The sequence below is a fragment of the Macaca nemestrina genome, chromosome 17 (assembly GCF_043159975.1).
Source record: "Macaca nemestrina isolate mMacNem1 chromosome 17, mMacNem.hap1, whole genome shotgun sequence".
Taxonomy (NCBI): Eukaryota; Metazoa; Chordata; class Mammalia; order Primates; family Cercopithecidae; genus Macaca; species Macaca nemestrina.
The window spans coordinates 36,873,263-36,893,219 of record NC_092141.1 but is presented as its reverse complement, the minus strand read 5'-3'; the positions used below and the strand labels follow the sequence as shown (position 1 = coordinate 36,893,219).

Below are 19,957 nucleotides of genomic sequence, written 5' to 3'. Positions count from 1 at the left end.
ATTTTTTTATTTTTTGCGACAGAGTCTTGCTGTCTTACCCAGGCTAGAGTGCAGTGGCATGATGAGGGTTCACTGCAGCCTTGACCTCCTGGACTCAAGTGAGCCTCCCACCTCAGCCTCCCACATAGCTGGGACCACAGGTGAGCACCACCACACCTGGCTAATTTGCGTTTTAAATTATATATACAGACACGGTCTTCCTATCTTGACCAGGCTGGTATCAACCTCCTGGACTCAAGTGATCCTCCCACTTCAGCCTCCCAAAGTGCTGGGATTACAGGCGTGAGCCACCACGCCCTGCCTGGTTTTCTAAGTTGGATTATTTTACACTCCAGTCTGCTGTGAAAGACAGTTCCAGTTGTTCCATATCCCAAGCAATTGGCGATTGCCTACAAATGATGTGGCATGATGAAATTGTTCCTGGTGTCCATGGCGTCCGAGAGGACTGCAAAGAATTTCCCTTCCTTTCTCTCCTTTCTGTTCCCCCTGTATTGTCTACTCCTTAAATTGGTCAAATTCTATTTAATCCAGAACATAATGGAGATGGAGAGTGCAGATGACACACATGGCCTCAGTCTATGGAAGCATCTCAAAGGAATTCGTCTGCAAATTCTAGTGCATCTAGGCAGAGCACAGGAAGGAAGAGAAGCGCAGACTCACGTGTGGCCCTGGGGCACCTGCCATCCCCTTGAGCCTGTACAGCCCTTACCCGCCCAGTCCCAGCTTGAGTTCTGGGCCTTCTCACCAGCACATCACTGGGACCTGGTCAACTTCAGGTCAGTTTATTTCATGGCTCCCTTCCCCCTCTGCAGCCTATCCTGTTATTCTCTGTTTCGGCCAATTATTTCCCCTAATTAGGTGCTGAAGCCAAATAAAGGCAGTTCATGCCATATGTCCCTTTCCAGCCCCATGTCACTTGAAATGTTCTATTATGTCCAAGACTTCTCTCCCCATCCTAAAGCGCAGAAAATAGAGAAGAGCAGGAGAAGAAAGAGAGATTCACTGACAGGGAGGATCAGAAGCTCCTGGGCACCCCATACTCTAGAATAAAAATCTTCATTATGGTGTTTTTCTTGCAAAATATTCCCCTCTACATAAGTATGTTTTTACATGAATAATATAAATTTAAAGAGGAGAAACACTTTTTGAAGAGTCTGAGAATCTTCATATAGCTCAGGCTACCACGAATTAGCTGTGCGACCTGGGGCATGCCCTTTAGACTCTGAGCCTCAGCTTCTCTATATGTAAAATGGGTTGAAGCCGCCCTTCCCCACCAGCACCCCGTGCACAGGCAACGCCCAGCCCCATTATTTTCTGGACTCCGTGGCCAAGCGTGCTCAGGACACACAGCCACATACTTCTGGGCAGTGTCATCTGGCAACTCGCTGTCATGTCAGTGTGGTCAAGCACTGTAGACCTCTATGAACCAAATATGCTTCAGGCTCGGGTTGAGCACAGGAGAGGGAGGAGGGAAAGGTCACTGGGACTGGGAGTGCCCACGTCCCTCTGTAAGCGTCACTGCAGTTCACCCAGCACCCTACCTTTCTCTCTCTGGACCCGCTTCCTCTTGCTGCTGGCTCCTCCCTGTTGAATAACAGCCAAGTTGCTTTGGTTTCTATTTCTGCATCAAGTCATTCCCACTGCAAAGGACTTCCTGGCAGGTGTGAAAGGCAGCGGTGGCCACAGAGGCGGTGGAGAGATGGCCTTCAGCGGTTCCCAGGCTCCCTACCTGAACCCAGTGAGTTCCGGGGCCGTGGGCACAGGGCTGCCTCAGCCAGGGGGACAGAGCCTTGGGGCTCTGAGGAAGCAACTGCTGGGTGGCAGGGGACAGGGGTAGGGGCAAGCCAAAGAGAACACAAGCAGGGCAGAAATGTCAGCGGAGGTCATCCTAGCACACCTGTGCCACGCTGAGCTCGCTCATGCCTGGAGGGATGCTCGTCCCCACGAGTCATGAGGTTGACAGTGTTGACTGAGCTGTCCCGTCCTGTCCTGTGTGCTCAGGGGAAGACATGTAGAGTGGGATGGTTCATGTAAAGGGGAAGCAAGCATGCTTCTTTCTGGGACAGTAAGGACACTACCCGGCATGGTAGTTAAGGGTGCTTACTGAGAAGATGGCCTCCCTGGGTCCAACCATTTACTGGCTAGTGGTCTCTGGGCCTCAGTTTCCATATCTGTAAAGTGGGAATAATACTTGAGCCCCCCATTCCCAGGGTTGGGCTATGGATTAAGGAGGTAGTGTGTCTAGTGTGTTTGAATGGTGCCTGGAACACTGTCAGAGCTTTGGGAGTGTTTCGTGTTATTGGGAGTCCGGGGGCAGCAGGGAAGGCCTCCTGAGGAGGTGTCTGTGCTCTGAAGGGTGAGGCAGAGTTAACCAGGCATGGGCATGTGAGGGCATCCGCAGAGGGGCAGTGTCAGAGGTGAGAGGGGCGAGGACTGTCCCTGCAGTGTGGGGTCAGAGGGCTGCAGGTGCCTTGCTGAAAGCCTGTGAGATTTATGAGTCCCCTTCATTCACGAAAAATCCAAGGCTCAGGGAGGCGAAGGCCAGTTGCCAAATGTCCCCAGATGGGAGTGGCAGCACCAAGAGCCCAGGAACCTTCAGGGGTCACTGTGTCCTGGGCCGGGTCCTGTCATTGGATCTCACCCCGCCTTGGCAAAGAGCTTCCCGAGGGGCTGGAGAGGGTGGGCTGATGGGCCCTTCCTGGGTGGGGAGGCAGGGTGCTGAGGGCAGGGAAGCTGCCAGGGCCCACCTCAGCAGAGGTCAGGGTCGAGCTTGGGTGCCCTCTGGTGACATTGAATCCAGAATGAGGCTGCCTAGGTTCTGGTCTGCAGGGCTCGGCTCTGCTTTCTAAACTCCAGAGGAAGAGTGGAGAAAGGAGGCCTGTTTCCTCCTGGCTGTCACCAATGACCCCTCAGCCACCCTGTGGAGGCCCCTGAGGTAGGACCTGCACGGAGAGAGTGGGGGAAGCCGGAACAGGCTGCCGGTGCTGCGCGGGCCTCAGGGTCAGCGTGTGCCACCTTGGACTTGTCACCCCATCTCTGGTTTTCTGTCAGAGAGGGGATCCCAGAGTTTCTTCCAGGTTCTGACATATCATTCTGGTAACTGGTTTTTACTTTCTAATCTTTGGATTCAGAAGGAAAATCCTCCTATGGACATCAGAGAGTTTCCGAGAGTTAAAGCAGGGCCTTGGAGCCCAGACAAGAAAGACGGTCAGTGCAGCCCCCGTGGGTGTCCAGAGCACCCCTCTACCCCACAGGGCTCCCCTGGGTTAGGACACTTAAGCCTCACTCGGTGACCCCTCTGGCAATCGGAGCCACGCTTCCTCCACGTGCCGACAGTGGGGGAAGGTCACGGGGTTCGCTGTCCTGCTGAGGAGGGCTGAGTGCCAATGAGGGCCTGGCTTGGAAGCCTCACTCCCACTTCTTTTCTGGTCTCATGTAGCTCAGCCTCTTTGGAGGGCCGTGGGGAAGCTGGAACCACCTGCTGTGTGGCCCAGGAAGCACTGGGAGAGCCAGGAATAAGGACGTTCCCAGCTTCCTCATGAGAGGAAGCCTGTGTGGTGGTTAGAAGTGTGGGTGCTGGGGTTCAAATCCCAGCTCTGTTGCTGACCAGCTGTGTAGCTTTAGGCAAGTGACTGAACTTTTCTGTGCCTCAGTTTCCTCATCTGTAAAAGTGGCCGGGGTTGCCGTGAGGATAAATGTTCCTGGTCGCGCCCAGAGCCCTCACGGACACACATGGATCCAGATGCCACAGCTGCCTTAGCTGGCCAACCTCAAAACAACACATTTGTTCTTACAGTGTTGGAGGTCAGAAGGCTAAAATCAAAGAGTCATGAAAGGTGGCCAGCAGGACAGTGGAGCCTTTGAGACCACAGGGCACCTTCGCTAACAGCCACGTACTGGCTCCTGCTGGCGGGCAGTCTTGGCCAGCCAGGCTGAGCTCCCTACTGGCAGGGCCGAGCCTGGGTGTCCTCTGGTGATGCAGAGTACAGAACAAAGCTGCCCACATTCTGGTCCACAGGACTCAGTTCTGCTTTCTAGACTTCCAGATAAGAAGAAGAGGGAAAGTCCCCGGTCTCTGGGCACAACCAGGAACAGAGAGCAAGTTCCGACTCAGCAGAGGAATCGATTCATTCCATGCAAAGAGCTGCACTGTTAAAGGCTGGCACGAGCCGGGGCTCAGCACACGGCATCGCACCCAGTCCTCTCAGAACTCTGCCAGGTAGTGTTACTGTCCTACCATTCAGAGGAGGGAACTGGGGCACAGGCAGGTTAAGCGACTTGGCCAATGTCAGAATTGCCAGTGTACAGAGCTGGGAGGCGAGCCCAGGCCTGTGGGACCATAAATCCAGTGTGAAAATCCATCCTCCTGCACCCTATGGAACAAAAGAAGGTCCAGTTGTTTTCCTGGGTTTCCTGGACACACAGATCTAAATTCCACAGCAGCCTTGGCTGGCCAATCTTAAAACAACAAATTTATACTCTTAATGATTCTGGAGGTCAGATGTTAAAATCAGCGTGTCAGCAAGGTTGTTTCCTTCCGGAGGCTCCAGGGGAGAATCTGTTTCTTTTCCTTTTCCAGCTTCTAGAGGCTGCCTGCATGCCTTGGCTTATGGCCCCTTCTGCCATCTTTAAAACCAGGAGCTTTGTCCAGGCGCAGTGGCTCATGCCTGTAATCCCAGTACTTTGGGAAGCCGAGGCAGGAGGATCTCTAGCCCAGGACCTGGAGACCAGCCTGGGCAGCAAAGTGAGACCATGACTCTACAAAGAATAGACAAAAATTAGCCAGGCGTGGTGGTGCATGCCTGTAGTCCCAGCTACCTGGGAGGCTGAGGTGGGAGGATCATGTGAGCCTGGGGAAGTGGAGGCTACAGTGAGCTGAGACCAGCCACTGTACTCCAGCCTGCATAACAGAATGAGATCCTGTCTCAAAAAAAAAAAAAACACAAAACAAACAAACAAAAAAAACCCAAAACCAGCTTCTTGCTTCTGTTGTCACATCTCCTACCTCTGACTTTGCACTCCAGCCTGCATAACAGAATGCACTGCAATCCAGCCTGCATAACAGAATGAGATCCTGTCTCAAAAAAAAAAACACAAAACAAACAAACAAAAAAAAAACCACTGCACTCCAGCCTGCATAACAGAATGAGATCCTGTCTCAAAAAAAAAAACACAAAACAAACAAACAAAAAAAACCCCAATACCAGCTTCTTGCTTCTGTTGTCACATCTCCTACCTCTGACTTTGATCCTCCTGCTCCTTTTTATAGGACCTTTGTGATTACATTGGGACCACCTGTAAAATCAGGACAATCTCCCCATGTCAAAATTATTAATTTAATCACATCTGCAAAGGTCCTTCTACAACATATTCACAGTTTCCGGGGATTCAAATGGGGATGTTTCTCGGGGGAGGCCCACTGATAACCAGTGTTACAAGTTTCTTGTAAAATCTTCCAGAGATATTTTATCTATAAATAAATAAATCCAAGTCCATAGCCTTCCCCCACCCACTTTTTATACAAATGGCATCATTCCATATCGGTGCTCAGTTTTCCTCTTTTTCTTTTTCTTTTCTGTCCTCTTTTTTTTTCTTTTCTTTTGAAGGCTACACAGAACCTGTTATATTATATGAAAATACCCCAATTTATTTCACCTTTTTACTGTTGAAAGGCTTTTTGGCTCTTTCCAATGCTTTGCTTCATAATCCTTTGTGTTATAATGTTGCAATGAATAACATTGTTTGTAGGATAATATTCAATTTAAAATCTCATTTTTCAGGCCAGGCATGGTGGTTCATGCCTGAAAATCCTGGCCCTTTGGGAGGCCAAACAGAAGGTTCACTTGAGACCAGGTGTTCAAGACCAGCCCTGGTAACATATCGAGATCCGCTCTTTTCACAAAAATTTGAAAATTAGTGGGGCATGGCATGGTGGCATGTACTTATTTGGTCTCACGTATTTGGGTGGCTGAGGTGGGAGGATCACTTGAGCACAGGAGGCAGAGGCTGCAGTGAACCGTGATCACACCCCTCACCGCACTCCAGCCTGGGCAATAGAGTGAGAACCATCTCAAAATAAAATAAAATTTTAAAAAAGTCTTGTTTTTCAGAATTTGGGGGTGCCATTTAAGACATTTTGAAACCTCACAGAACTTTTTTGGGCAACTTGTTGCCTTGGAGATTAACCTGCCCTGTACCGCCCCCATGATCTGTACTTGCTCTTTCTCCCTCCTGGCTTCCTTAGTTAAGCCTTGTGTGTACTTGTGAGCCCGTGTCCATCACGCTCTGCCTTCAATTCTAGACGCTGTGGTGTGAATACGCTTGAGTGGAGGCCGCATGCTTCCCAGGAGGGTGTGTATTTCCAGCGTTGTCTCTCATGATGGTATGAAAGGCTCTGGAGAGAATCACAGGCCTCCACAAACAGGCAAGGGGAAAAATGTTCCACAGACATGTTTCAGGGACAACAGACTTCCCGATCCTAGGTCATGCTGGTCCATAACTAGATCAGGCTGACTCTCCTTCCCCCACACTGCGGGTGTAGACAGGGACAAGAAAGAGAAGTCAGAGACACAGAGAAGCTGTGCTTTGCTTGAGGTCACTAAAGTACTTAATGGCAGAGTTCAGAGCTGACCTGAGGGGCAACAAAAGACACCCCCTCAAATCCATGGGGAGCAGAGTCTGTCTGAGTCAGATCCCAGATTTCCTGGGGCCTTCACGGAGCCAGGTGTGTACACTGAGCTAGGACGGGTTTCCCAGGGTTCTGTGTGGTCACACAACTCAACAATACAGACCAGAAAGCAGTGGCCCGTAGGCTGAATTTGGCTGGTGGGTGTTTTCTGTTTGGCCTTCACAGTGTTTCTTCTAACTTGTTATTATAGGAAATTCAAACATGCAGAGGGAATTGTACCATCAACAACACACACCCATCACTCTGCTCCAACAACGATCAACTCAGGCCTATCTTGCTTCATCCTATACCCTCCCTCACTTACTTCCCTTCCCACCTTCAGATATGTGGAAGCAAATCCAGAGATACCATTCCGTTGCAAATATTTCATTGTGTATCTCTATAATATGGGAATTTGGGGAGTTTCATTTGAGACAGGGTCTCCCTTTGTTGCGCAGGCTGGAGTGCAGTGGTGCAATCGTGGTTCACTGCAGCCTCGACCTCCCAGGCTCAAGTGATCCTCCCACCTCAGCCTCCCAAGTAACTGTGGTTAAAGGTGTTCACCACCACATCTGGCTAAATTTTTAAATTTTTGTAGAGATGGGGGTCCCACTATGTTGCCCAGGCTGGCCTCAAACTCCTGGGCTCAAATGATTGTTTTGCCTTGGGATTATGGATGTGAGTCACTGTGCCCAGCCAGGAACTTTTACATAATCCTTTTTGACAAAAATTTTCCCCCAAGAAATTAGAAAGTTTTACAAAAAAAAAAAAAAAATCCAGGTTTCTGTCTTCTCTTAAAAATTTGGAAGCTCTGCCAATCCTGGGCCCGGATGATAATCATTGGTTAGCGCTGAGTAAGATGAAGTAGCGCTGAAAAGATGTTGACTTTTCAGGCGAGGGGTGTGACGTCTACTTTGCCACAGTCCCCACCACTCCCTACCTGGCCATCTGACTCATAACACGTCACCTGCCTGGCTCCTTTAGGCATTTAATTTGGGTAGGAAATTGACCTAAAGGAGATATTAGAGAAGACATTAAAAACTTGAAGAATGTGAAAATCAGCCAGGAGATAGAACTGTGCTTTAATGCGGGTTATAGAACCACACTGGATATGAGGCATTTCGGAATAAACTTTGAAAACTGGAAGTACCAGTTTGTGAATTTTGCTCAGAGAGATCAAGGTGGGGGGTGGGTGACAGTGGAGAAGCATCTCCTATGTGCCAGTCTCTTCCATCACAGGCCTTTTCTCATGAAATCATCAGTCACATGCAGTAGGAGAAACACCTTCCCATTTTACAGATGAGGAAACTGAGGCAAAGACAGGTGAAGTAGGCTTCCCAAGGCCACTCAGGTCATGAGCAGCAGAGCTAGGATTCAGACCTGACTCTGAAGCGATGCATCCTCACCATGGCCCATCGCTCCTTTAAAGAACCCCGGAAGAGAGAATTTGACAAAGTGGTAGCCCGTGGGGCCTGGGATGGGTGGGGAAACTACACTAGAGCTTGGGACTGCTGAGGGCCTGAGGGAAGGAATGGGGAGCCCGGGGGCAGAAGTAGAGGAGGCGGCTGCCCCATGGCTGCAGAGGGCATCTGGGAACAGACTCTGCTGAAGGTGGCCAGGAGGGCAAAGGTGATGGTGGCCATCGTTATATGGTGGTGGTGGGGAGAGGGACATGCCTTCTTCTTGTCCCTCTCAGGTGACCCTCTCGGTGGAACCTGCGGACCCTTGATGGGTCCCTTTGGCCCCTTGAGCCTCCTGAGTCCCCAGCCAAGGCCCTGGGCACTTTGCTGGGAGCTTGGCAGGAGGTCCGGCAGCCCCCATTACTACCTAGTTCCTTACCAGCCCGGGGTGTCCGCCTGCCTCTTCCCTGCCTGGAAGGAAGGCCTTCAGCCTGGTGCGTTCCTGATGCAGCCTCCACCGCCTCTCAGACTCTCACACAAGCTCAGCTCCCTGTCGCGTCCTCTCAGGGCCAGGCTTCTCCTTATCACAAGCTTAGACTGTCTGAGTAACTAATTGGATTTGTGTCTGCCTCCACACAGGACCCTAAGACCCCTGGGGGTGAGACTCCGTATATACTGGTCATAGCCGCACCCCATCCCCTTGCATGGCGCTGTCACACCCAGGCCGGCCACTGACTAGCGCTGGAGGGGAGAAAATGGGAGGCCGGCCACCTGACTGATGGCCCCACACCTTCTCCCTGCAGGCCGTCCCCTTTTCTGGGACTATCCAAGGGGGTCTCCAGGACGGACTTCAGATCACTGTCAATGGGACTGTTCTCAGCTCCAGTGGAAGCAGGTGTGTGTGTGTAATGGATGGAAACGTTTCACTCCAGCCTCGTCCCTTAGTAAACCACTGGGCCTGTGAGCCTGGGTTTGTTCAGACAACAACATCCAAGCTCACGTGCCTGGCTCAGGGGAGGCCCAATGCGTCCCTAACCCATGCTGCCGGGCACCACTCCGCAGGCACAACCTGCAGCCAGGGGTGCCATTAACCTGGACTCCAGGATGAATGGGGCCCTGGGAGCTGGCGGTCTAAGGAGGGAGTGGGATGGTCAGAGTTGGAGGATTATGTTCTAGGTTGAACCTTGCACACTGTGACTAAGAGTTACAAAAATCAAACCTCTTCCATTTCCCATACTGCTCTCATCCACTCTGAAGCTCTCCTTCTGCTAACGTGAAAATACTGAAAACTGACATTCAAAGAAATTTGGTCTCTTTTGATTTCAAGGCCTTTTCTGGAAACTACTAAGTCAATTCAAAATACTAACATTGTATCAGGGCAGTTTCCCACCCCCTCCTCCCTCCCAAGGTGGGCTGTCTGGGAACAGAGAGGAGCTCACATGGCTTCTCAGGGGCTGGGAGGGCTCTAGACCCTCACGCAGGCCTGGCTGACCCCTGCCGAGGAACCCCGACCAGGGGGCACAGGGGTGTGCAGCTCTCTCCTGTCTTGGTGGGAGACCACGGGTGGCTGCCTGCTGAAGTCTGCGGGGCCCACAGAAGAGCCTCTGGTCTCATGGCTCGCTCTCCGAGGTCCCAGGGGACCTCTCCTTAAGACCTTCTGGGCCTCACAGATCCCAGTTCAACCTCAGCTCGGCCACCTAGATTCTTGGTGACCTCCTCTGCCATTGCCATGCTGCTGTGGGACTTCTCTGAGAGCCTGCAGCGCCCCCAGGAGATGCCAAGGGCAGGGAGACCCCGATCCCCATGAACCCTGCAACAAGGGGAATCAGGACCATACCTCTGATCTTCCACCCCTTCCTCTCTCCCTCTCCCTCCGCCTCCCCCACCTCCCAGCACCAGGAGGGCTTCCCACTCCCATCCTGTGGAACAGAGACAGATCCTACCTCAGAGGGCGCTCTCCTCTCAGGAGCTTTCTGCCTCTCCCTTCCTTGGGGCAGGAATTTCCAAAGGACTACAGGGGTGAAGCTGAAGGACTCCAAAGGAAAAATACATGCAGAGATATTTCTAATGCAATCTTCTCCATTTATTCATTTAATTAATTAATTGTTTTCTTTTGAGACAAGGACTCTTTTCTTTCACCCAGGCTGGAGTGCAGTGGTACGATCATAGCTCACTGCAGCCTCGAATTCCTGGGCTCAAGAGATCCTCGCATCTCAGCGCCCCAAGCAGCTGGGACTATAGGCATGCATCATGATGCCTAGCTAATGTTATATATATATATTTTATATATTTTTTTTTAAGTAGAGATGAGATCTCACTCTGTTGCTCAGGCTGGTCTTCCACTCCTGGGCTCAAGTGATCTGCCTGCCTCAGCCTCCCAAAGTGTGGTGATTACAGGCGTAAGCCACTGCGCCCGGACCCAATTTCACATGCTCTTTACATTTGTTCTCTTCTTTTCCACTTAGTCAGGCAAGTGCTGGCCTCCAACAAGTGTCCACTGGCACGGAAGGCTGTCTCTTCTAGGTGTGCTTAACAACTTCCATCTTTGGTACCAACTGGTAATCACTTTCCAAGACCTATGCTTCTTGTTTGCTCATGCCAGCACTTTTCCTTAGCCATTTTCTACTTATTTTTAGAAAATCATGCTGTAAAGGCAAAATGCAATAATTGCACAAAAACACATTGGATCCAAATTAGAGAAACAAAAAGGATGCCAACCAAGCAGTCTCTGCCAGGCAGGTTCTATGCAAGATCCCAGACAAACGCAGGGCAGAGGCGCCGAGGCCCTCCTGTGCCTATCCCTGGCAATAAACCATGCCACAGAAGACTATTTGCTTTCCCTGGGTCTAGGTTTGCTGTGGACTTTCAGACCGGCTTCAGTGGAAACGACATTGCCTTCCACTTCAACCCTCGGTTTGAAGACGGAGGGTACGTGGTGTGCAACACGAGGCAGAAAAGAAGATGGGGGCCCGAGGAGAGGAAGATGCACATGCCCCTCCAGAAGGGGATGCCCTTTGACCTCTGCTTCCTGGTGCAGAGCTCGGATTTCAAGGTGAGCAGGAATCCCCTCCCCACCTCTCACCCACAGGACTCCCAGCCCTATCAGGTGAATGACCTTTAAGTAATCACTTTGACATTCAGCCAGAGTGGCACCACTACACAGATAACACGACCATTTCCTTGTAAGGTGTTACCCATGGCTGCGTAGTCTCCTTCTGCACCTTCACCTGAATCTACAGGTGCGCCTGCTGCTTCTTTTACTCTGAAAATAAGAACTATGGGAGTCATCACGTTGTTGTTTGGTGTTGTGTGTCTTTGAATTCCAAGCTCATTCCATTCCTCTGCTGTCACCATTCCTCCTCTCCAGATCCCTGGTAACATTTATTTTTCAGCGACATTGTTCCAGCCTTTATCCAGGGTCTATTAAGGGTATAGTTTTGTAAGCACATTGCAAATTACCTTTGCAAGCAGAGTAGGTCTCTGGGCTTGAGAAGCTGGTGGGTCAGTCAGTCTGAGTATGCTTATCTGAGATAAGGATGTTCCCATCCACTCAGGATGCAACCTGAGGTCACTTCTCCTCTGTTCCCCATGAGTATTTTATGCACATTTCAATAATACCCCTGCAGTCAAAAAAAGGAATGAGATCATGTCCTTTGCAGGAACATGGAAGGAGCTGGAAGCCATTGCAGGAGCAGAAAACCAAACACCGCATGTTCTCACTGATAAGTAGGAGCTGAATGACGAGAACACATGGACACAACGGGGGAAACAACACACACTGGGGCCTGGTCAGGGAAGGAGAGTATCAGGAAGATTAGCTAACGGATGCTGGGCTTGATACCTAGGTGATGGGTTGATCTGTGCAGCCAACCACCATGGCACCCGTTTACCTAGTTAGCAAACCTGCATATCCTATACTCGTACCCTGGAACTTAAAATAAAAGTTGAAGGGGCTGGGCATGGCAGCTCACCCCTATGATCCAAGCACTTTGGGAGCCTGAGGAGGATGGATCACTTGAGGTCAGGAGTTCAAGACCATCCTGGCCAACATGGTGAAACCCTGTCTCTACTAAAAATACAAAAATTAGCTGGGCATGGTGGTGGGCGCCTGTAATCCCAGCTACTCGGGAGGCTGAGGCAGGAGAATTACTTGAACCACTGCACTCTAGCCTGGGTGACAGAGTGACATTCTGTCTCAAAAAAAAAAAAAAAAGAAAAAGTTGAAGGATAAATCATAAATAAATGAAGCCCCAGGTGAGCTAAGACTAGAAAGACAAACCTACTGCAGTAAACGACCAGAAGAATGAAAACCCAACCACTGGAGCCCAGTAGAGACTCGGGTTGATGCCCTTCGGGTCACACACGTTCCTGTAACTGGCCCCACAGTGAGGCCCAGACTCAGGTCTTCATTTTCTAGAAGGAGGGTCCAGGAATGCAGGGGGGGTCCCCATCCCGGTCTGGGGCGCCTGCCCCGGAACACGTGCTCTCCTGTGGCAGGTGATGGTGAACGGGAGCCTCTTCGTGCAGTACTTCCACCGCGTGCCCTTCCACCGTGTGGACACCATCTCCGTCAATGGCGCTGTGCAGCTGTCCTACATCAGCTTCCAGGTCAGACTGTCCACCTGGCACCGGTCCCCGGGGCTGGGATGCAGGGCCCAGCGTAGCTGTGCCTAGGCCCTGCTGGGTGGACCCAAGCCAGTCTCCTACCCAGGTGACTCTGGGGACAACCTCTGCTTCCCTGTCCCAGTGCCTGCCCGCCCCTTCTCCTCTGTCACTCGGCCCCTCCTCTGTGTCACTGTCTCTGTCCAGAACATCTGCCTTGGTCTCCCAGGCTCCTCGGCTACCCCTTTCTCCTCACCCCTTGATTTCCACCCTGGTAAGGAGGCCATGTTGTTCTAGAAAGAGCCCAGGCTCAGGAACCAAACTGAATCCAGTTCAGATTCCCAGCTCTGCCATTCATCCTCTGTGGGATCTTAGACAAGCGACTTTGCCTCTCTCAGCCTTGGTTTCCTCATCTGTAGAATGAGCATGGTCATTGCCTGCCCCCCGTGGGTGGTTGTGTGGTTCAGTGAGGAGACAGATATCAGAGGTCACACAATGGCCCCCTGGGCCCACACCAGGGTCTGTTTGACCTCTGTGTTTTAAAGACTTTGAATGTGTTGCCAACATCTGAAAGGTCAGGAGAGCCGGGTACGGTGGTGGAGGTCTGCAATCCTGGCTACCCAAGAGGCTGAGGCGGGAGAATCGCTTGAGCCCAGGAATTAGTTCTGCCTGGGCAACACAGCAAGACCCCATCTCTAAAAACTTCTAGTTTGAATAACAAAATAAAATAAATAAAACTAAAGAAGGTCAGGAGATACCAATACCACATGAAAAACGGGAAGATGAGGGTATGCTGGGCCCACATTCCCACAGGGCACCAGCAGCTGGATGGGAGCTGCTGTTACCCTTTTGGCATTCAAGGGAGCTCCCTGAGATGAGCGAAGTGTGCACTAGGCCCTCAGCAAATCTGGGCTCCTCACCCTTTGGTCTTCATCTCTCATTCCCTCCTTCCCTGACTTTCTCCCTTACTGGTGGGAGGGAAGAGCTGGAGGGAGACTGCCCCCCTGTGCTGCTCACGGGAGCCTGGCCCTTTCCCCTCCCGCCTCGGCATGGCCCTAACCCCCTTGCCACATCCCCCTGCCTGCCTGGTCTCTCCCTCTTGCCCCTGCCTCTGCCTTTCAGCTTCTCCTTGGCTCTATTAATGCTTTTCCTCACCAGCCGGTGCCTTTTGTTTTAACAGAACCCCCGCACAGTCCCTGTTCAGCCCGCCTTCTCCATGGTGCCGTTCTCCCAGCCTGTCTGTTTCCCACCCAGGCCCAGGGGGCGCAGACAAAAAGTGAGTTCAACACAGAGGCCCTGGGTGGCTGAGCAGACAGCAGGAAGGACCCAGGGTCTGAGAGGCCAGCCCCAGCCAGCAGGACACCAGGGCCTACGGGCACCATCGTGCCCACTCAAGAGTTCCCTGTCTCTGTCCGCTGGGCACCCAGAGCTGGGGCCCTGGGAGTCACCCTGGATTCTTCACTCCCCCTTCTTTATGTCTCTCCAAGGCACCAATGTATCTCCCTCCCAAAGTCACCAACGTGGCCCAGGCCTCTGGGATTCCTCACCATGACGACAGGGGTCCAGTTCCCCACCCCCCACACCCAACCACTGCTGCAATGACCTTCTTATAAGCAAATCTGATCACACCCTCTCCCTGCTTAAAAATCTTAACAGCCCCAAGTCCTTCAAATAAAGCCCAAATTCCCCAGCAGGGCATACAGATTCCTCCCGAGTCTGGCCCCAGTCAACCTCCCTGCCTCACCCCCAACCCACAAAGCTCACGCAGCCTCCACGGCTCACGCGAGGCCCTCTCGGGCCACCATGCTTTTGCATATGCTGTCCCTGGTCCCGGAAGCACCCTCTGCCAACCTGCCCCCATCACACGCCTAATTGCCCTTCCATGCTCTGCCTAAGTGTCTCTCCTCTGGGAGTCCTCCCTGCCCAGAATATTGTTGGACGCTCCCGCCATGTCCCCATGGAGTCTGTACATATCTGTGCCATGCCAGTTCACAGCACCCCATTGTAACTGTGTTTGCGTGTCTGTGTCTGTCACTTCACCCCATCTCCCTATGCCCATGAGGCCTCAGAGGGCTAGGACCGTGGCTTGTTCATTTGCAGAGTGCCTGGCACTCAGTAGGGTCTCAGTGAATGAATGAATGTGGAATGTGGTTCGCACAGCCAGGAAGAATGGGATACCAGCCAGGGCAAGAACAGTCTACTGGGTGGGGCAGGATCCAGGACAAGTAGGCGAGCAGCCCTTCCTCTGGCCACTCAAGCAGTGGGGACTGGGAGGAGGGGCGCTTTGTCTACACAGTCTTCCTATGGCCCATCACGGTACAGACAGGGCACTTGCCTCCTGCCACGTTGACTTCAGGACTGGTTGAGCCCCGGGGAACTTTTGCAGGGCAGCCCAACTTCGGCCCTGGTCCTGGCGCTGGAGAGGATAGAAAGTGTGCTGGATACAGTCAGACAGAACTGGCTGCCGTTTTGGATTTGGTCCCTTCCACCTGGGTGAGCTTGGGCAAATTGCTTTATCTTTCTGAGCCTCACTGCCTCACCAGGAACACAGGAGCTGAGGCTGCTTCCCTCATTGGAAAGCACTGAAGCCCAGGAATCGACCCACAGCAGGCCTTCAACAAATACCCCTTCTCACCTTACCGGTGAGATATGGCACTGGAAGTAACGCTCTTGGCTGTGGGAGCTACAGAAAGCAGTGAGGTCTCTATCAAACCCAGCCTCCTCTCTCTCCGGAGGAACCAATGGGGATACCCTACCCCCCAACCCCAAAGCCCTGTGCACCTGGGGGTAAATATCTGGGGGCCACAGGCTCAGGAAGGCTTGCTTGGGAGCAAGAGGGAGGCGGGTGTGTCTGGGGAGGCATTTCTGAGCACAAGAGCCTCCCTGGAGTTCTGCGATCGTCTCTTCCCGTTCTCTGGTGCCCGCGATAACCACCGTTCTGACTCTCCTCACCCCTCCAGCCTCCCGGCGTGCGGCCTGCCAACCCGGCTCCCATTGTAAGTCTCTTGCTTTCTTTTTGGATCCTCTTCATTTTGGCTCTTCTGGGCTCATGGAGGAGGCGGGGCCAGGCATTGGGCTTCTCCCATTGGGAGTGGGGAGGGCAGAGGCCAGGCCCTTGACCGTCTGCCCGGCCTGGCGAGGTGGGGGGTTGGATGTGGTTGGCTGGCCGTGATGAAACAACCTGAGTTGCCAGCCTGTGGGCAGCCACGGAAGACCGTGACCCACATTCCCTTCTCCCACCTGCAAAGGGAGGCTAGGCTGAGAGACGTTTCCCTGAGAGGAAAGATGGGCCGGAGCCACCAGAGTCCCCATCTGTCTTCTCCAGGGTTCTAACCTTTGCCCTCCCTCATCCCCTTGAGAGAAGAAACAGCTGGACCCACCCTCTGTGGGGTCTGTGGGGCCATTGGGCTGATTACGCCCCCTGGAGGTGCCTGCCGTGTGGCGCCCTCTGGTGGGAGCTGGTGGTCTTCACATGGGAGAGCCTGGGTGAGACCTGGTTTCTTTCCTCCAGACCCAGACAGTCATCCACATGGTGCAGAGCGCCCCTGGACAGATGTTCTCTGTAAGTCTACAAGTTCTGGCCAGTTCACAGCTGCACAGTGTCCTCCTTCACCAAGAACTAAACTCCCTAGAGCCCTAGAGTCAGGAAGAAAGCGGTTTAGCAAGGAGGATGGGGACATCTGGGGCTGAGTCCTTGGCTCAGGTGACATGTGGCTAAAGCTGTTCTTGGGACAGCAGAGATTCTGCAAGAAGCAGGATTTATCCAGTGGTGGAAAAGGCAGGTCCCCTAGAGACCGGGAGGGAAACTGGTCCACCTGTCACCAAGTGGGGAGTGCAGTGGCCCCAGCACCCGGATGTGAGGTTCCTGGCCCTGCATCCTACGTTCCCCGGATGTCACTCCTGATCAAAGGCTTAAGCTCTTCTCCTGATGGTGCAAATCAGGCCGGGAGTTTAGCGTTAGTGGGGCTGCCTGTGGAGAGGTTGAGGGGCAGGTGACCGTGGTGGGGTCCGGGAACACGGCAGGAAGTTCCAGGAAGGCTAACATGAAAAGGGAGGTGGATGGGAGAGTCCAAGGGCCAAAGCCTCACGAGGTCAGCCTCACAGTGGAGGCCCCTCTGGAATGCGTGGGTGCGCGTGGGTGAGTGCTGGTGCACACATGTGCTCTCCCATTGAATTTCCTGGTTTCTTTTCAACAGACTCCCGCCCTCCCACCTGTGATGTACCCCCACCCCGCCTATGTAAGTGGCTTCTCAGGGAGGGCGGAGGTTCTGTTTGTGGTGGGCAGGCTGGGGGTGAAGAGCCGCTGCAGGGGTATCCACTGGCCTTGAAAAATGAAAAGCGGTCCTTTGGTAAGCTGAAGGGCTTCAAAGCATCCCAGCGAAGTAGAAGACTGTGGAGAGGAGTTTTCAACCTTAAAACTGTCATGTCAATGTGAGCACATTGCATGGCCCTCCCTTTTCATCCCACGAGTCTTGTTGTGTTTGGCCAAAGTTCCTTTTGTGACACTAATCTAAGCCCATGAATTTGAGGAGCACTGGAAAGTTTTCCTTTGGCTTTTACGGAACCAAGTAAAGCTATTGCGGGCTTCCTCTCAGCTGACAGCCCAGAGTCATGGGAACTGGTACAGTCCTCCCCTTCCGTGTGGCAGCTGCCCTGGCTGCCACTGGCTGCTCTGTCCCCCTTCTTCCCACAGCCAATGCCTTTTGTCACCACCATTCCGGGAGGACTGTATCCATCCAAGTCCATCACCCTGTCGGGCACTGTCCTGCCCAGTGCTCAGAGGTAAGGCAAGGGCTCCAGTGACCTCTGGGAAGAGAGAGCCCTTCAAGGTCATTCCAGCCATTCCCCTGGCTTCGGGCAGGCTGCAGATGACAGGGAGGAAATGGGGCTCAGAACTCAGAGGACAAAGCTTCAGGTGGGCCGCCCACCCCAGGTTCCACATCAACCTGTGCTCTGGGAGCCACATCGCCTTCCACCTGAACCCCCGTTTTGATGAGAACGCTGTGGTCCGCAACACCCAGATCAACAACTGTTGGGGGTCTGAGGAGCGAAGTCTGCCCCGAAAAATGCCCTTCGTCCGAGGCCAGAGCTTCTCGGTGAGGCACCGCAGTCTGGAGCTCGGAGGGGCTCCTACGGGTGCACAGGGGGAGGGGTAAAGGAGGTCTGGGGTGCCTTGAACAGGATGGGGGCTGATGCCTCTGGGATGAGGGCCCAGAAGAAGAGAAGGTGGCCAACAAATTATTATTATTATTATTATTATTATTATTATTATCATTATTATTATTATTATTACTATCCCACATGAAGGAAGTGTTGGGATCTGCTTTTTCAGATGAGGAAAGAAACTCACAAGTGCAGGTTACTTGCTTGTGGTCACACAGCCAGTAAGTGTCAAATCAGATCCAAGAAGGAGGTGTTTTTCATTTCTTCACTTATTCATTCAACAATGATTTTCCTGTGGCCCGCTTTGTGCAGGAAGCAGCCGGCGTGCTGGGGGCGCAGTCATGAAGCAGGCAGACCGGGTCCTGCCTCCGGGGGGTTTACAGTTTAGGTGGGGAAGGAACAAGGAAAGTAAAGCATGGACAGATTGTCACAGATAACGACAGTGCCACGCACAAAGCAAAACAGAGCGATGAGATAGAGCGAGCCTGGGAGGGGCAGCGAGGGCCAACGTGCAGAGGCACGGGTGTGGCCTGTCCAGGAACAGCAGGCAGGCGTGTCCGCCCTGACTACACATTCAAACCACCCAGGGAGCTTACAAAGGAAATATCAGCGCTGGGGCCCCAGCCCAGGCCAGCGAGGCGGTCAGCTGAGCATTCGCATTTTTAAAATATGCCTTAAGTGATTATACTCTGCAATCAGAGTTGAAAATGGCTGATGTAGGGCTTTGCAGCCATGGAAAGGAGCTTGGATTTTAACACAGTGAAAAGCCACACAGGAGTGTTTCAAGCCAGGGAGCAACATTCTTTGATTTGTGGACAGCTGTGTGACCTCGGGCAAGTGACTTAACTACTCTGTGCTTCACTTTCCTCATCTACAAAATGGAGTTGATAATCATATGAGTCTCCTAGAGTTGTAAGAATGGAATGAGACAGTATCTATAGCATGCGTAGGACAGTGCCTGGCACATGGCGTGTGTGATAGGAGTGTTAGCTATTGCGAAGGGAAGGAGGTTTTAACATTTGTACGCTGACTGCCTCATGGAGAAGGCATTGGGGTGGAAAAGACCAGTTAGGAGGCTGATGCTGCAGGAGCCCAGGCCCAGAGCACTCCTGTGTGCTGGGCCCGAGGGATGCAGACAGCACAGGCCACCGCTCCTGTCCCTGATGGGGTGGGAACAGTATTGTAGGCCAGGGAACAGTACAAGGGAAGGAGCACGCACAGCCTGTTTAGTGAAGCGTCGTCACTCAGTGGGGATGGAGCGCAGGTGAGGGGCTTATTAACGTCTGAGGAGGGAAGGAGGGAGGGAGGGAAGGAGGGAGGGAGACAGGGGGCTGCAGTGTGAGTGGAGGACTTTCCAAGTGTAGTGCAAACGGCATGATCTCTGCACAGGTGTGGATCTTGTGTGATGCGCACTGCCTCAAGGTGGCCGTGGATGGTCAGCACCTGTTTGAATATTACCATCGCCTGAGGAACCTGCCCGCCATCAACAAACTGGAAGTGGGGGGCGACATCCAGCTGACCCACGTGCAGACATAGGCGGCTCCCTGGCCCTGGGGCCGGGGCTGGGGTGGGGGGCAGTCTGGGTCTTCTCATCATCCCCACGTCCCAGGCCCAGCCTTTCCAACCCTCCCTGGGATCTGGGCTTTAATGCAGAGGCCATGTCCTCGTCTGGTCCTGCTTCTGGCTACGGCCACCCTGGAACGGAGAAGGCAGCTGACCGGGATTGCCTTCCTCAGCCGCGGCAGCACCTGGGGCTCCAGCTGCCCAAATCCTACCATCCCAGGAGGCAGGCACAGCCAGGGAGAGGGAGGAGTGGGCAGTGAAGATGAAGGCCCATGCTCAGTCCCCTCCCATCCCCCACGCGGCTCCACCCCAGTCCCAAGCCACCAGCTGTCTACTCCTGGTGGGAGGTGGCCTCCTCAGCCCCTCCTCTCTGACCTTTAACCTCACTGTCACCTTGCACCCTGCACCAACCCTTCACCCCCTCCTGGAAAGCAGGCCTGATGGCATCCCACTGGCCTCCACCAACTGACCAGAGTGTTCTCTTCAGGGGACTGGCTCCTTTCCCAGTGTCCTTAAAATAAAGAAATGAAAATGCTTGTTGGCACATTTATGTGGGTTGACC

The 19,957-nt window shown here is 52.9% G+C and overlaps 1 protein-coding gene across 4 annotated transcripts; it reads left to right on the top strand.

Moving 5' to 3' along the window:
* Positions 1 to 1,628: 1,628 nt before the first annotated feature.
* Positions 1,629 to 19,944, top strand: LOC105476888 (galectin-9B). 4 transcript variants are annotated; one of them, XM_011733195.2, is made up of 11 exons: positions 1,629 to 1,738; positions 8,871 to 8,962; positions 10,918 to 11,119; positions 12,565 to 12,675; positions 13,850 to 13,945; positions 15,630 to 15,665; positions 16,181 to 16,231; positions 16,866 to 16,907; positions 17,363 to 17,451; positions 17,603 to 17,765; positions 19,222 to 19,944. In XM_011733195.2, the coding sequence occupies exons 1-11, from the start codon at positions 1,700 to 1,702 to the stop codon at positions 19,366 to 19,368; spliced, it is 1,068 nt and encodes a 355-aa protein (XP_011731497.2). In that variant the 5' UTR covers positions 1,629 to 1,699; the 3' UTR covers positions 19,369 to 19,944. The 4 variants fall into 4 exon arrangements, with proteins under 4 accessions (XP_011731497.2, XP_011731517.2, XP_024647092.2 ...); XM_011733215.2 differs by lacking the exon at positions 13,850 to 13,945; XM_071082623.1 differs by lacking the exon at positions 16,866 to 16,907 and having other exon boundaries at positions 1,634 to 1,738; positions 19,222 to 19,802.
* Positions 19,945 to 19,957: the final 13 nt, after the last annotated feature.

What these genes read in the sequence shown, in the direction of transcription:
- LOC105476888 (XM_011733195.2), top strand. Translation starts at nt 1,700, where the DNA reads ATGGCCTTCAGCGGTTCCCAGGCTCCCTACCTGAACCCA. An exon ending in CTCAGCTCCAGTGGAAGCAG is followed by an intron (nt 8,963 to 10,917) that starts GTGTGTGTGTGT and finishes CCCTGGGTCTAG; the next exon opens with GTTTGCTGTGGACTTTCAGA. An exon ending in TCCGAGGCCAGAGCTTCTCG is followed by an intron (nt 17,766 to 19,221) that starts GTGAGGCACCGC and finishes ATCTCTGCACAG; the next exon opens with GTGTGGATCTTGTGTGATGC.